Raw genomic sequence first — 17,367 nt, 5'->3', positions numbered from 1 at the left:
CATTTTTTAAACTTGATGATTTTTATAAATAATTGGCTTATTAGATATGACCACAAAATAATTAGTTATGTAAGTATTAATTATATATAATAGTGGTATGATTGTTGGAGTACTGGCCACATCTTTTTAATGATCTAAATTGTTCAAGATATACAATACACATCCTTTGTTATATATATATATATATATATATATATATATATCTAAAAAATTAAGTTAATACATTGATGAGATAAGGTACAAAATAAAAATAAATAATAATAATAATAATAATAATAATAATAATAATAATAACAAGTGGAATTACAAACTATTAGTTAAATAGATTAGGTAAAATGAAAAGTTAATTTCCAAATTATTATAAATGAAGAAAGGAAGAAAAAGGTTTAAGTAGGAAACTGTCAGATTTCATGACTTTCCTATTCTGGTGTTATTTATAGCAACACTTCATTGAATTTTCCGATTATCAATTACCATTTGACCAACAAATAATGGAAGCCTTCTTGGAAGAGTTTCAATATCTCAAAATCCGACTAGAGGCAATAAAGTCGGCTACCGGCAACTTTGATAACAACAATGTTATCGTAAAAGGTGGATTTGGGAAGGTGTACAAAGGAGTCCTCTCTCACTCTAAAGGGCAAAGCACGGTTGCTTTTAAGCGTCTAGATCGTAACTATGGGCAAGGAGACTCTGAGTTCTTGAAAGAGATCCTAATGCTTTCCTGTTACACACATCAAAATCTCATCTCTCTAGTGGGATTTTGTGATGAAGATGGTGAGAAGATCCTTGTGTATGAGCATGCATCTCATGGAAGCCTCGATCGCCACTTAAGCATCACTACTCTCACTTGGAGGCAACGCCTAACTATATGCCTTGGGGCTGCAATGGGCTTGTGCTATCTTCATGATCCCAAAGAGACCCAACAAAGAGTTATCCACCGTGATATAAAAAGCTCCAATATTCTACTAGATGAGGATTGGAATGCCAAACTTTCCGACTTGGGGTTATCGAAAATAGGACCTGCTAATCAGCAACATACATTTCTTGCCACCAACGTTGCAGGTACCTTTGGGTATATAGATCCGATGTATGCGGAGAAGAGCATCCTAACAAAAGAGTCAGACGTATATTCTTTTGGTGTGGTGTTGTTTGAAGTATTGTGTGGGAAACTATGCTTTGAAAATCAAAATGGTCATTTACAGAGTTTAGTGCAAAAGTGGAAACAAAGCTACGAAGATAAGAAATTAGATGAGATTATATTTCATGATCTAAAGCAACACATGGATCTGAGCTCATTGGAAACACTTTCAGACATTGCCTATCGGTGTTTGCACAAATCTGGTGAAGAGCGGCCAAAGATGTCTGAGGTTGTGGAAAAACTTGAGATTGCGCTTCGGTTTCAGGTGATTTCTGAAGAGGCCGAACCTCAAATGGACTATGAAGAGATCAGTAAGAACGCGGTACCACCTCTGATCTATAGTTCCAGTGAGGAACTAACTATGCTTCTCTCCAAAGGAATCCTCGTTAATGAGGGCAAAACGGTAATTAGCTATTTCTAGCTATAAACCGTGCCACTTTAAAAAAATTTTGTATGAATGATAAATTTTTATATACGAAAATTTAAGAAATTTCACATGATAAAAACCCATGCTAGCAACGTGTACATTTCAATTAGGGAGTTGACAACCAACAACGAAATCAATTTTTTGCATCGTTGTTAAAAATATTTGCGATAGACATTAGATGACATTAGACTTTACATTTGAATTAAAGCTTGTATTTATCTCTATCCCTCCTACATGTTTCCTACTAGAGATAGATCTTTGTAACTTTTTTTCAACCGAAATCTAATTTATTCTTAGTTAACATCCCTAACTGAAATCCACCCATCAGTACACAAAGCAAAACACGCATACAAGTATGTGATTTCCCTTTACTTTTAAATGTTGACAATGTATAATACATCGGCCCAACTAACTTGAGCATTCTTAATGGTCAGTGGTTTTGGTTAAACAAGAACGGAGAAAATTGTGAAATGATATCGCCAATAGGAAGTTTGATTCCTATTGACCCAGCATCCCCCGAGGATTATTGTCGAAAGAAATCAAGGTTACTTGTCCTCCTCTTTTTCTAGTTTTTTAAGACTATTCATGAGTATATAGTAATGTACTATACCCTTTGCTTCATCTACGTGCAGATTTGCAGTGGAATACTATGCACCGTTTTGTTTGGAATTCAGAACACATGTCAAGACGCAATTTTTGTCACCACATATCACCTACACTATAAACCTTGTATTCAGTCTCGACGACTCAACTAAGGACAACTTGGGCTTCACTTACAAATTGGCTGGGCAGACACAATCTTCGACTTCATACTTTTCAGATAAGAGAGAGGATGGTTGGTTGATGGCAGAATTGTATCAGTTTACAAGTGATCATACAAGAAATGTTGATCTTGAAATTACTTTTGAATGCCCATGCGCAATTGCAGTAGAAGGCATTGAGTTTCAACCCCTAGAGAGTGTAAGTTGATAAATACCCGTTTATTCATTTATATCATTTGGCTTATGTTGTTTTTTGAGTCTCAAACATTTCATCATATGAGAATCCGATTGGTCACCTGCTTTATAAGGAATCTTTTTCTGTAGTACATATTTGGAGAATGAGTATTCTTCCAGAATCGATCAAAATTTAATGTACAGGTTTCATAGGTGGAGCATCAATTGTTAGAGGATGAAGAGGTGGATATACCAACTGTATCCGATTCAGACACATACTGGACAGATAAATTGCCAAGTGATTATGAAGACATAATCAAGTGGTCAAAAGGAAGTCAGCAATGGAAAACAAACAAGGAACTCTACTATATTCTTGTGAAAGGATTCCCAATAAAGGATGGTAAAGAGGTATTTTATATTTGAATGATTAATTTCAATGTGATTGTTGTGTAGCATATGAACATGGTTCTACCAAATAACTAAGCAAGTGCTTACTCATCTATTCATTGACAGTGGTTTTCTCTTGACAAAAATGGGAGGAAATGTCATGTGTTACGAGCAAAAGAGGCTTTGCAAAAAGCAGAGTGGAGATGGCAGTCTTTACCCGAATCAAGGTTTTCTTCTCTTTATTTTGTTTATGCATATGCGTCGTAAGATTTTTGGGTAATGCACATGTATATTGTTTTAATTTCTCTATTTTAAGAAAATTTCGGCAACTTTTCAAATCGTCTCCTTTTTTTGCATTCACATTAAATGGAAAGTCTTTATGCAGATTTGGAAAAGTGGCTTTTGGTGAACGTCATGGCTTTCAGATAATTTGCATATCGAATATTCTGTCACCTCAAACAAAATATGGAAGTTTCCTTGTTTACAAAGTACAAGAAAAACGTTCTGCTCCTTGGCTTTCTGTGAAAGTGCATATTAGTTGTCGATATGGATATCCACATCATTCAAGATATACCTATTTAGTTGGTCCTCAAACCCCGATTCTTAGACCAATGAATTATCAAAACACCCACACCCCGTTGAATAGACCCAAAATGGAAGGCCTTCCACGACTGAGAAACGATGGCTGGATGGAAGTACAAGTATGGGAATTTCAAACCGATAGTCGCGGATGGATTTCGGAGAATCTTCAGTTGACTGTTTTCGATAAAAGCTCACTTGTAGGGCTTATTGTTGAAGGCATTGAGTTTAAACCCATATAGATTGACATAATTAGGCTTGGGTATGAATTAATTGTAATAGGCTCTCTTAGTTATGATTAGTCACGGATGATTTTGTAAACACATTTAATTTGTTTTAATGTCATTTTATGCGCTAGTTTCTTTCTTCATTCCACAGCTAGGAATAAATACTATAAATTTATCTTTGAGCTACAAAGAAATGTTTGGTTAAACGTAATTGTAACATGTTTTGCAAATATAAACATTTTTTCAGTGTTTCAATGCAATCCTTACGTATACGTCTCAGTTGCGAAAAACATATCATGTGATGTGTCTTACATGTAAGATTGTTTGTTTGTGTGAAAAAACATTCATACATACTTATCAAATTTAGGCTAATCATTATACTCCTATTGATGAGCTTGTACTACATTAATATAAACCTCTGTGAAATCAAAATGTTGTCAAGATTTCCAAACCCAATTTTCATGGACGTTCAGACATCATAATCCCCGGTCAGAGTATCAATCAATCTATTTGCATCATCTACAAGCTATACCATGATCATTTTTCCATAGTCACCCTTTCTATGTACTTCATTCTCACATTAATAGGCGAAATTTACATTCAAAATAGCATGTATACATTCCTCGCAAGGCCATACCAAAATCAAGTACTTTCCCTATGTCCAATTATCGTACAGTTTGCCAATGCAATTGAGCAAGGTTGTACTGAACACATAATCATATCCCAAATTTGTTTTATCTCCTATGAACCAAAAACGTTCCTAAGCTCATACCATAAGTTTAATGTCACATATGGTGCACGAGTTGCTCATATCTGTAACAAAGTTGTACCAAACTATCTTATAATAGAGTTTCTTACTTGTATTCATATGACTTGTTCATCTACACATCAAGGTTGTACCACAAATTATCAACTTTTCCAAATCCTATCAAACATTCTGAGCACATTATATCTCTTGCTAGAGAGTCTATCCCAGTTGATAAGAAGTATTTCTTACACCATGCTAGTGCCAACACTAGCAAGGCACTCTCTTGAACATATCTAATCTAGACATGATCTTCACGTAGTTCTTATTCCCTATTGGGTCACTTATTGAAAGACATTCCAAATCATCATTCACATAATGAATCAACATCTTAAGCTCCCTATTTCTTTATGCGTACTGCACCAAAATTTGAAATTATTTAACCTCTTTTCTCTTTGCTTGTTATTTCTTTTGTAGTTTAAATGGTTTTCACATCTATATTCTTTTATGGTTCATTACTTCATCATGTATTTAATATGTTGTCCCTCACTCCTTTAAGCTCATATTATAAATAATCATGGCATCAATTACTGCCTACAACCCGTTTACTCATATTACCATTTCATGAATGAGTTTGCAGTTGACTTATCTTATGTTCTATTCTCTATGATTGTAACACTCATAAAATTCCTGAAAATTTTTAAACTTTTTTAACAACCACAAAACCATCATTGATTAAAATTGTTTTCAAAATAAGTTCCACATCAGAGAAATCCCAAAATCGTAAAAAAGGACATAAGGAGGTGCAATTTGTCAAACCCTATGTGATCCATTCTTAGGTGCCAAAGATCTGTCGCTTGCTTTCCTTTACACCCCGTTCCCGAGTTGTAGCAGAGAAGAGAAGAGAAGAGAAAAGAAAGTAAGGAGAGAAAAGAAGAGAAAATAAAGGAAAATAAAATTTTCTTTTGTGTTTCCGAGTTGGAGAGAAGTGGAAGGAAAGATAAACATTTTGTTCTTTCTCTCCAAATCGGAAGGAAAGTTAGGAGGGAAAGTGATCATTCCACTTCCTTCCTTTAATGAAACTCGGGAACACCAATTTATTTTACTTTCTTCTCACTTCCACCCATTTCCTTTCTTTTCTCTCCTTAAATTAAACTCGAGAACGGGGTGTTAGTTCTTTCAGCATAGGCAGATGCTGCATTGAGCACGTATACCGTTTAGTCTTGTAACCTTGAAGAATTGGTACCGATGATGTTTCAAATTCTTTAAAGACGCTCACGTCTTCAGGGCCAAATAACACATAAAGACCATCATACATCATTTGAGGAATAGAAATCATATTCTTTATCATTCCCGGAACATGATAGATGTCTTTTAATACCAACTCGTCTTTGCTGCTATCTGATGGAAATACAACATCACCAATATTCGCTATCAAATGCTTCGAGTTATCAGCAATGGCCACCACCCGATTTTCACCATACTTCACAGGATTTTGAAGTTGATTTTTGTCACCGATGAGAAGGTTGGAGCACCCGGAATCAATGATCCAATCATCTAACTTATTTTTCCGGTGTTCGGTTGTTACTTGTTACTGCATACGCCATCACCTCTTCCGTTTGATCTACTAGGACTTCAAAGTCTCACCCTTCTTCTTGCTCTACAGTGGCAGTGTCTCTTTCATCGACTTGTTTTATCGGGCAGTTCTTCGCCATGTGTCCCTTACGTCCACATCTGTGACATCTATACGGAAAGTACTTTCCATTCATATGTGGTTTTCGGTCACCATATATTTCCTGGTGTCCCTGGTTACTTGGCTTCTTGTCACTACGATCATGATGCTTGTTTTTGTCACTGTTCTTATTTGAGACTTTCTGCTTATTACCTGACTTATGTTTTCCATTGCTTCTTTCTACACAGAGTGCTTCATCTTCTGTCTTAGATGTTGCACCCATGGATACCGCAGCAACAAAGCTCTTGTATTCCGACTTCAAACCATGGATGATGATACGTTTCATCCTGGGTTTTCCAATCTTTCCATGTAGATCAAGTTCACCAATTTCTCTGCACAACATTTTGACTTTGTGGAAATACTGAGAGATTTTTAGATCCCGCTGTGACACCGAAAGTAATTTATTTTCAAGAAATTGCAGTTTCGTGTCGTTCTTCTTTGAAAACAAAGTCTTCAACGCATCCCACGCCTCTTTTGGTGTAGTAAGGTCCCATGTAGTATGGTCCCATATATGTTCGACATCCTCATCCTCTAGCACCTGATACTCCACCTACAAATTTACAGTTTAGACTTCTATAGATTATAGAAGAAAACTTGGAATCTCTAGATGTGTCCTATTGAAAAGGTTTCCCCACAAACTAAGTAGGTGAACCATAGGGGTTCTCTTAGATTAAGATGTTCTTTTTTGCAACTCATCTATTTACTAAGAATGATTGAAACAATAAAAACCACATAAACAGAATGGTATAAAGGAAAAACAAGAATTTTTCAGCTTACTCTCTCCACAGGTAGAAACACAATGCCTTCTACTGCTAATGGTGCTCCGCATTCAAACGTTATGTCAAAATCAATTCTTCTCTTGTCGATAGTAAAGTGATACAATTCAACCATTAACCATCCGTCTTTTCTTTCATCTACTAAGTACACAATTGAAGATTTTGTCTCCATAGCTAATATGTAATTGATGTCGAGATAGTTGTGAACTGGTTAGTTAAAATCGAACACAAGATTTACTGTATATGTGATATGTGGCGACAAAAATTGTGTTCTGACTTGTAGTTTTGATTTATAACAATATGGTATAGAGTAGTCCACATTAAATTTGCAAAAAGATGCAGCAAAGAATATGTTATTATATATACTTATCAAATAGTCTACAAAAGTACAAACAAAACGGAGGACAATTTAGCTAGTAATTAACCTTGATTTTCTTCGACAATAATTTTTGGGAGATGCAAGTTTAATAGGGATTAAACATCCTGCTGCCGATATCATTTCACAATGTTTTCCATTCTTATTCAACGAAAAACGTTGTCAAACAAAAATCTCGATCAAGTTAGTTGGGTTGAAGTAGTAAATGAGTGCTTGCTAAGAAGAGAGATTTTCTTTGTTTTTGAAGTTATAGTGCGCTTGTGTCAACATCTAAAACTAAAGGCAAATCATATACATGAGCGTTGGTTTGTTAATAGATATCTATAATCGATAGATGTATTTTAATGTGGATGCTACCCTTAATTAAGGTATAAATAAAATTTCATAAATCACATTTCCACAACCATGAAATAATTATATATAATAAAAATCTAAAGCAGCCGTTGCTAGACATAGACATAGATATAATTAGGGAGCTGATTCGTACACAATAATTTTTATACATACACAACAGTTGGTGCTTTAAAATGTTGTATTGTACAACTATATAATGCATAAATTGTTGTGTATGGCAAAAAACTGTTGTGTACGAATCACTTCCCATATAATTACCGTTTTCCCCCATTAACTAAGATTCCTTTGGAGAGAAGCATCTTTAATTTCTCTTTGGATGTGTACCGTAGACCACAGGAATTATCGCACTCTTAATCAGCTCTTTATAGTCGATCTCTTGATACTCTATCGAAAGTTCTTTAGAAATATCCTATAACCTAAGCGCAATTTCAAGTTGTTCAACAACATGAGACATCCTTGGCCGTTGCTCACGATATTCCTACAAACATTGATAGGCAATTCCTGAAAATGTTTCGAGTGACCTTGGATCCATGTCTTTCTTCATATCCTGAAAGATAATATCATCTAATTTCTTTTGCATGTAGCTTTGTTTCCACCTTTTCACAAAGCTCACAAAACTACCATTGTTATAATTAAAGGATAGTCTCCGACTACTCCAAAAGAGTATACGTCTGACTCTTTCGTTAAAGAATATGTATGCATATATAGTGGATCTATATACACAGGGGTTCCTACAACATTGGCGGCAAGAAAGGTATGCTTTTGATTAGCGGGTCCAATTTTCGAGAGTCCCATGTCAGATATTTTAGCGTTCCAGTTCTCATCAAGGAGAATGTTGGAACTTTTTATATCTCGATGGATAACTCTTTCATGTGTCTCTTTGGGTTCATGGAGGCAGCACAATCCTCTTGCAGCTCCAAGGCATATCTTGAGACGTTGCCTCCATGTGAGAGTAAGGCTACTTAAATGGCGATAAAGGCTTCCATTGGATTCCTGTTCATATTTAAGGATTTTCTCACCATCCTCATTGCAAAATCCCAAGAGAGAGATGAGGTTTTCATGTGCATAATAGGAAAGCATCAGAATCTCTTTTAAGAACTCTGGATCTCCTTGCCCAAATCTACGATCTAGACGATTAAAAGCCACTATCTGTCGCCCCTCAGAGTGAGAGTATAATCCTTTAAACACCTCGGGTCCCAAATCCACCTTTACCGATAACGTTGTTGTTATGAAAGTTATTGGTAGCTAACTTTATCACTTCTAGTTGGATTTTAAGATGCTGAAACTCGTCCAGGAAGGACTCCATATTTATAAACAATAACTCTACTTGATTATAAAGAAAAACATAAAATACAACAATAAGGCCTACAAGTTCTGTAAACGAGAAGTTGATTGAATGGTGTTTTGACTTTAGTATTAATAACACACTAAGACACTTAGAGTGCACAAAGTGGGCAACATGGGAGAGGCATTATGCTTATGTGGCATCAAATAACGGCGTTATAACATGAGGAACACCACCCCCTCTCATGTTATGGTGTTATGGTAAGAGATGTTATCGTGATAAAATATTGTAACGGGAGTCTTTCTTTCCTCTCATTGGTTGCACATATTTATCTTTCTACCTCTCTCTCCTCTTAGCAGCATGTTGTAACATGAAAACACAATTTCCTCCAATTTGTGTTATAACACCATTTTGACATGGCTGGTAGGGTGGCTACTTTAGAGTGTGATAACATATAGCCCACATGCACCTACATGCCATCGAGGTTGAGAAAAAGAGAATTGAGATAGAGTTTGATCACGACCTCTAACTTTACGTTGTATAAGAAAATCGGAATTTCACCTATTTAAATTGTCCCAATAATTGAGAAATTGCTAGTTGGCCACCTTATCCATTAGCTTTTAGGGGTATAATTTATAAAAGTTCTTTTGTCTTTTTTGGTCAATTATTTTCCTTATATCTTGTAAATAACGATAACATATTTTCTCAAATCTCATATTTCCACTTAAAGAGTAAGTGTTTATACCTTTTTACCTTTTGAGTTTAGTATTGGAAAGAAAAAAAAAATATCATTTATTTAGGCTAGTTGGGGTGTGCCAAGCCCCTAGCCCGGCGCCCTAAGGCTCGTCAAACACCACCCCCATACGTGCTCTAAGGGGGCTCGCTAAGGGCTATGGGTGACAATTTATGACACGACATGAAAAAAATACACAACACAAAACGAAATTTGAGCAAAATAGAAATTTGAATTCATGTGTGTGTCGTGTTCGTGACAAGTGTAACAACACAACGTCGTTTCACATTTGTGTTACATAAAACTTTATTGTGTTGTGCCGTATCAGACAACAATACAACACGATTGGTCAATTTGTCATCCCTACTAAGGGCACTCACCGGTTGAGAGAGAGGGAGGGAGGGAGGGAGGGGGAGAGAGAGAGAGAGAGAGAGAGAGAGAGAGAGAGAGAGAGAATTTCTACCATTTTTTGTTAAAAAAATAAATGGGTTTGTTTTTTTATAAAATTCAAATATTCAATCTTTTTCCATCCACAATAAATAGACACTTAAAGAGTTAAACCTCAACATTTCATTACACACAATATCATTATTTCTCTCAAAACATTTCTCAATTTTTCAAACATAACATGTTTTCACCTAGTCAAACCAAAACCTCAAAATGAAATAAGAAAAAAATCTTCATACTCCAACAACACCTCTTTACCAAGCCATTTATCATAGATTTGTTATCAACTTTCATTTGACCAGCTTATCTATTCACTGCAGGTTATCATTATTCGTCCATAGCTCCATATTTATATCCACTTCCTCATCAATATCCTTCTAAATCCTAATTCATGCAAATGCTCCAACCTCAAACAAAATTCCAATCCCCACCCATACCATATTTCCAATCCTAACTTCAAATGAATTTCCAATCTTAGTATGTACTCGATCCAAATCCCAATTTGGAGCCTTTTGAGTAATTCATTTTATTGAAAATAAATTGATCGCTTACTTTTCGGTAAAAAACCGTGCATTAAAACTTATGTTCATAGACTTTTATTAAGAAAAACTAATTCAGCCGGTTTTGCAACCGGAAACAAAAGAAACTTGGATTAAACCATTCAACTTTGTATTATATGGTAATTTATATGCTTTAATATATAATTTTTCATTTTAATTTAGTTAAACATATAATTTATCAATTTTATATTATGTGGCATTTGTACTTATATAATACATATCATCATATGAAAAAAGTTGGATATGCATTTAAATGAACTAATACATTCAAATCATAACGATGTTTGACGATAAATAAGCATTCACCCTACTCTAATTGCATATCAGCACTTGAAAATTTTGGATATGCATTTAAATCAAGTAAATTGTTTTCATGGATTATATAACTAATATTTTCAAACAATTCATTGTTCATCTGGAGGATATGGGTAGAACTTGAAGGATGGTGTGTTTTTGATGATTTCATAAGCTCAAGTCTTGAAGGGTCTTGTACTGTCAAATTTATTCATCTTTTCTTTTTTGATTTCTAGGGCGTGCTTCGTTGGTAGGAATGAAATGGAATTCAAGGGAAAATGATTCCAATTCTCTTGAGTTCATACGTTTGGTTGGACATAGAGGGTGGAAAGGGATTCCTAAATGAAATAAATTTTCCATCATATGGAGAAAAGTTGATTCCTTCCAAAGTTGGATGGAAAACATTCATTCTCATGAAGGAAAGTGGCAGATTACAAAAATATCCCTTTTACTTATAAGAAAACCAACACATAACATTACTTTTATCGACCAACAACCCTGACTGTCACCCCTATCTATCATTTCCACCACTTCTACCATCATCACCGCCGTTACCAGCCATCACCACCACCACTACCATCACCTGCAACCAAAAGTCACCACCGCCACCACCACCACCAGCAACACTACTATTACCCTCCACCACTACCATCATCACCACCATTACCACCTCCACTACCACCACCACCATCGCTAATGTCCCCACCACCGGCATCACAATCACTCGCCACCACTACAACTGCCACCACCACCACCATCGTTAATTCCACCACCATTACCATCACCCACCACCATTTCCACCATCGTTGCCACTGCCGCCACCACTACCATAATTACCATCACCGTCACCATCACTACTATCACCTAACACCACTACCACCATCGCTACTACCACAACCGCCACCACCACTGCTACCACCGTAATAGCTTAGATTTTATTATTTTTATAACTCATATAATATTTCTTTACATATAACTGAGAAAATAAAGTAAGCTTAAGCAAAACAGACAAAAAAGGTAATTCTGTCATTTTATATAGATTCTAAATCCATTTCCTATGAACCAAATAGAATTTGGAATTAATTTTTATTCCATTTCCTATCAACTAAACATGGTATGGGATTGGATTCAAATTCCTGACTATATCATTTTCCAATTTCTTCAAAAACATTTTGCAAACCAGACATCACCTTAGAGATAACCCTTTGCTCGACAAATCATGGGCTCAAAGAACATATCAAATTCGGTCAAAATTTTAATAACCATAAAAGCAACATTGGGTTTTATTCATTTGTCTTTAATGGTGTACTTTTTTTATAATCATACATATCTATGTCCATAAATAAAATAGAAGTTTTATATAGACGTAGCGGGTAACTAGGCAACAAGTTGCACTGCTAACCCTTTTGGATGATGAAACTAATTTTGTTAATAACTACACTCATGGATCTTGGATTCATAACATTTACTTGAAGACAACTCACTAAGAACTTATCCAATTTGTTTCTACCATCATTTTGTGAATCATATTTGGAAGGCACAATGTATTAATCCTCCAATATCGACGAATAAGATCCAATGAAAGTGTCATCCATTAGAAAGGTTTTATCTTGTGAGCATAAGGAATATCCATGATTGGCATAAAACAACTTGTGCAAGGAGTCATTGAAATTGGAAAAAAAAAATCAAAAATCAATGCCCTACAACAATATAAACCTACTTTTTTTAAATATTACCATTTTGTATTTTATTTTTTTGTATTGTATATGTATCTCCTTTAATGAAAAAATAAGATAGATGGTACAAAAGCTATTTAGAACCAGGCAGATTACACTTGTGAAGAACTTGAATTCTCTCACTTGCTAGTTTCACTTTAATCTTGTTGAATTCATTCTAGATTGCAAAACATATTGATGTGTTTAAATATAGTCTTGAGTTTATAAAATGAAATACAAGAGGACCATTACACTACTAGGTAAGTGCACCCAACCGTATAGTACTATAGTTGAGGTAAAATTGGGTTATTGAACTCAAAGGGAACGATATTGAATCAGTAATAGATGATTTAATTATTAGTTGAACTAAGTAGTAAATTGAATTCAGGAAATTTTATTATGAGACGCAAACGAAGAATAGAAACAAGCAACAAAACTAACTAGAAAACGAAAAATTGAGAACATGAATAATAAAGAACTAGTTTCACTTAGACTTGAGTCCCCGTACAATTATGGTTGATTAATATGAAGCAGAATGAATATTAGTCATGGTTCAATGATTCCTAAGTTGATTACATCCCTTAGTTCTTTCACTAATCCTAATGATAGAGGGATTATAATAACAATGGTCATGTAAACTAGTCATCCCTAAATTAGCCTAGGATTTGGTCCATCACTAACCAAAATTATCAATGGTCATAAAAAACTATGATACAAGCATAAACAAGTTGGCCCACTAAACGTTGTAAACTAAGAAATAAGCTACAAGTAAACTTCAACACATTTGGAATGAAAGTAGGTTGTGACAAGTAGTCACTTATTACATTCATCATTACATATATATATATATATATATATATATATATATATATATATATATATATATATATATATATATATATATTCTTAGTTTAGTACACTAATATTTGATCAACCAAACGGATGCGTGTAATAAAAGTAGGTAGCATCACCGTTGCTTACCATGCAGTTTAAACATTTAAAAGCTTCATGCAATTCCTAATAATGTTAGTAATAGTGGTCATAATATACTTAGTATATTTCTTCTTGTTTAAGCCTAGGTGTAGACAGTGAAAACCTAATTCATTTGAACCACGACTTTGATACCACCTTGTACCACCTCATTTTTATTGTCTTTAAAATACTATGGCATTTTATTAAAATATGATCCCACAAAAGAAATATTATTCTGTTTCAAAATACAACATACACATGGAGTTACAAATTACTATTAAAACAAAACCATTAACATAGAGTGGTAATTTACACAAGAACTATATATCTTTTATCTTTAAAAATTCACTTCTAACGCTAGAACTCTCTAACCTTTAATTCTAGAACTTGAGATAAATGGCCTAAATAAATATGTAAGACAATAATTTGTATCAGGACAATAATTTGTATTTGGACCTACATGGTTTTAGACACAATATTTTATCAAAAACTTTGATAAAAATATTTTATTTCAAATCGTTCATATAATTTATGTGAATTTAATGCATGATCATATATGAAAATAAAACCTTATGGGCCTTCCCCTATCATGCCATCATGTTAACATATAGTCCTTTAGTTATATACTGATTTAAACCTTAGGGTTAATTATAGAAATGGAGAGTTGTCAATCTTACTAAAATAGGAATAACAAATAAAAATATTAAGGTGTCCCTAGACGTGTACTTCAAAAAGGGACGAACAATCCCAATAAAGTCTTTCTTTATCATGTTCTTAGGATATCATGATTGTATGGAAATTACATTATACTATGCAGTCACACATTCAGTGTAACGTCCTAATTTTCAAACCAAAATTTTCATTTAAAAACCAAGTTAAACATTAAAAATCCATTTTTAAGAACATAATATAATGTCCAATTTTTTCAAAAGCATAAGGTTTAATCAGAGTTAAACTACAAAGACCAATGGAAGTCGAATTACCATAAAACTCCTATGTGAATGTATAGTCTCCTCGTGCCCTTCCTACAAATAACCTAAAAAGCATCTAACTTAACAACGTACACATAATGCTTGGTAACTTCCCTAGTATAGCACATATTGCACCATACATATAATACATATAAGCAAAGTTCTTAGCTCTAAAGCCGATTCACCATCATCACTATCAATCAAAATGTATCAACATACATATCAACCATACATACGCACCATACCGTCATACCACTTCCGGTTCTCATCCATCATATAACCATCAGCTCCAAGATCCCATACTACAACCACCTCTCAATTTTACCATAACCATATAGAAGCTACTATTAATATTAAATGATCGCCTTATGAATGTATAGTCATACGTAGTCAGTAAATAAGATAAACAATCGAACAAGTGATCTTACCAAAAGAAATATATCAAACAAGAACCATGAACTAAGGCCATATTAAGAGTTCTCAATATATATGTAATTTAAACTACGGTACAACCACTAGGGCATTCACTCAATGACTCACCAATATTAACAATACCCCAACTATTCAGGGCACCTAACAAACCATTCATGGCACGCTCTTTCAAAAAAAACCATTCATGGCACTTAATAGTACCATACAATCAATCAAGCACATACTTAGCAAGGACTATCGTAGTCTATTAGCATAATTGTACCCTAATAGTACCTATATATTATCATTCAAACCATATACAATGTCACACGTAGTTGTAAAAATTGGGAATTTCTTGTCAGAAATTGTTACTAAAGATTAGCATCAACTAATGATAATGATAGAACTTTTCATATCGAAGAAAAATATAATCAACTAAATGATAATAATAGGGTCAAAATGAGTGTTGAAAAAGTTTAAAAAAGTTTACGATTATTGTATTTGGTAAGTACACAACAAAGTGATCCTAAAGATATAATCATTGTGAAAATCTAACACCAATTGGAAGACTTATGATTTTCTAAGAAATAAAAACCAACCATATTAATAAGGCTAATAAACCCTCTCCCTCTGCACTAAAAATCAATAGACACAAAACAAATAGCTAGGGTTCGTTGATAGGTGGAATCTAATGCAAAGAAACAAAAGAAACAGGAGGTAAACCCTTCTCCCATGATCTGTTGCTGAAAAGGGAACATGGAGACCAAATTCCAAAGTTAGCAGAAACAGACCCCAAGGTTTGGTCTTTAGACACTTTTACCAAAAGTTGATTTTCTTCAAAAAAAAATGGGTTTCAAGAATATATATATATATATATATATATATATATATATATATATATATATATATATATATATATATATATATATAAATGACAAAACTTCAAAAATGATCCCTATAGTTTTCGAAAATATCAAGTTTAGTTCCTAAGTTCAGAAAACCTCACAGATGGTCTTTATGGTTTCAACATTTTAGCTAACTCCGTTAGCTTTTAGCTTTTGATCGTTAAGTGAAGGATATTTCTGTCACTTCACTGCCACATGAACCATTTATGAAGTTTTGCCTTAATTTAAAAAAATAAATAAATAAAAAAATATAATTATTTAATATTAAAGGTCTATATATATATATATATATATATATATATATATATATATATATATATATATATATATATATATATATATATATATATTTTTTCATTGTCTTCTCCCTCTCAATGATATGCAGAAAGAAAAAAAAGAAACCCCAACCACATACACCCATTTGATTATTCTGGCTTCATTTTGAATGGAAAACTCGAACTGTGAATAAATGAATATATAAACCATTCTATGTATTCATTCCATCATCACATTCCTGCAATCCAGGAGCAAAGTTGCAAGCCAAGAGTAAACCAAGATTTAGGGTGAGATACGGAATGGAACAAGGGGGTCAAAATGAGTCATCGTTTAATCGACAGCAAAAACACACAGGAGAACAAAAAATAAAGAAGATATCAAATGAACTTCATCTTCCCCTCCGATTTGAGTACTGTTAATCGAGTATTGTTAAAAAAATAAAGAAGAAATCAAAATCGAGTACTATTAATCGTGTTCTCCAACAACGATTTGAGTTGCTAAGTCAAAAAAACTACAATAACTTAAAACAAAACCTTGATTTTGTTTTTAAATTCTTGAAATCAAGCCTAAATCCAAGACAAAACACGACTGTGACAGGCTGTGGTTTTCTATAATCGTCTTCTTCACTCTTGCAACACATCAATAGAAGCCGCCCATGGCTTAGTTAAGCTCGAAAACAACGATTCCCTAACGAAATATCCATTACTTCGATAATCAGCCTCCCTCTATCCCGATGAGGTCTATCTTGGAACGATTTTGACTCACTCGTCGTTGTCAATGGAGGTGGAAATCTTCGTGAAAGCACCATCTTGGACTCCACCTAATCTCTCCAACTCCTTTTGACTAATAAATGCGATGATGGGAAGGCAAAAATGAGGTCATCCCCACTCATGTTGCTGCCAGTTTCGCTACCTAAACTCCTAGTTCAAAGATCGAGGCTTTTCTGGCTAACTTTCAGAGATTTTTGGTCATGAAGATAAGATTTTCTGGTTTTTGTGAGGAAGTTTCATCAATAGGCTTGTGGGAACACCTCTTGCATATTAAGTTTTATTTATTTTTTTTTGTTAAAAGTAATAAAAAAACCTCATAAATGGTCCTGTATAATGAAATTGACAAAAATAC

General features: G+C 34.0%; 1 protein-coding gene and 1 pseudogene across 1 annotated transcript; one reads left to right on the top strand and one right to left on the bottom strand.

Annotated features, from left to right (window-relative positions):
- Positions 1–438: 438 nt before the first annotated feature.
- Positions 439–3,836, top strand: LOC145058501 (putative serine/threonine-protein kinase PBL28). The gene is made up of 6 exons (XM_079006396.1): positions 439–1,541; positions 2,000–2,109; positions 2,198–2,525; positions 2,705–2,908; positions 3,014–3,114; positions 3,273–3,836. The coding sequence occupies exons 1-4, from the start codon at positions 492–494 to the stop codon at positions 2,711–2,713; spliced, it is 1,497 nt and encodes a 498-aa protein (XP_078862522.1). The 5' UTR covers positions 439–491; the 3' UTR covers positions 2,714–2,908; positions 3,014–3,114; positions 3,273–3,836.
- A 3,519-nt stretch (positions 3,837–7,355) lies between these two features.
- On the bottom strand, positions 7,356–8,756 carry LOC145060143 (putative receptor-like protein kinase At5g39000; annotated as a pseudogene).
- Positions 8,757–17,367: the final 8,611 nt, after the last annotated feature.

Source organism: Lactuca serriola, chromosome 6, assembly GCF_051521515.1.
Source record: "Lactuca serriola cultivar US96UC23 chromosome 6, Lser_US96UC23_V15, whole genome shotgun sequence".
Classification (NCBI taxonomy): Eukaryota; Viridiplantae; Streptophyta; class Magnoliopsida; order Asterales; family Asteraceae; genus Lactuca; species Lactuca serriola.
This window is presented reverse-complemented; position numbering and strand designations above follow the sequence as displayed.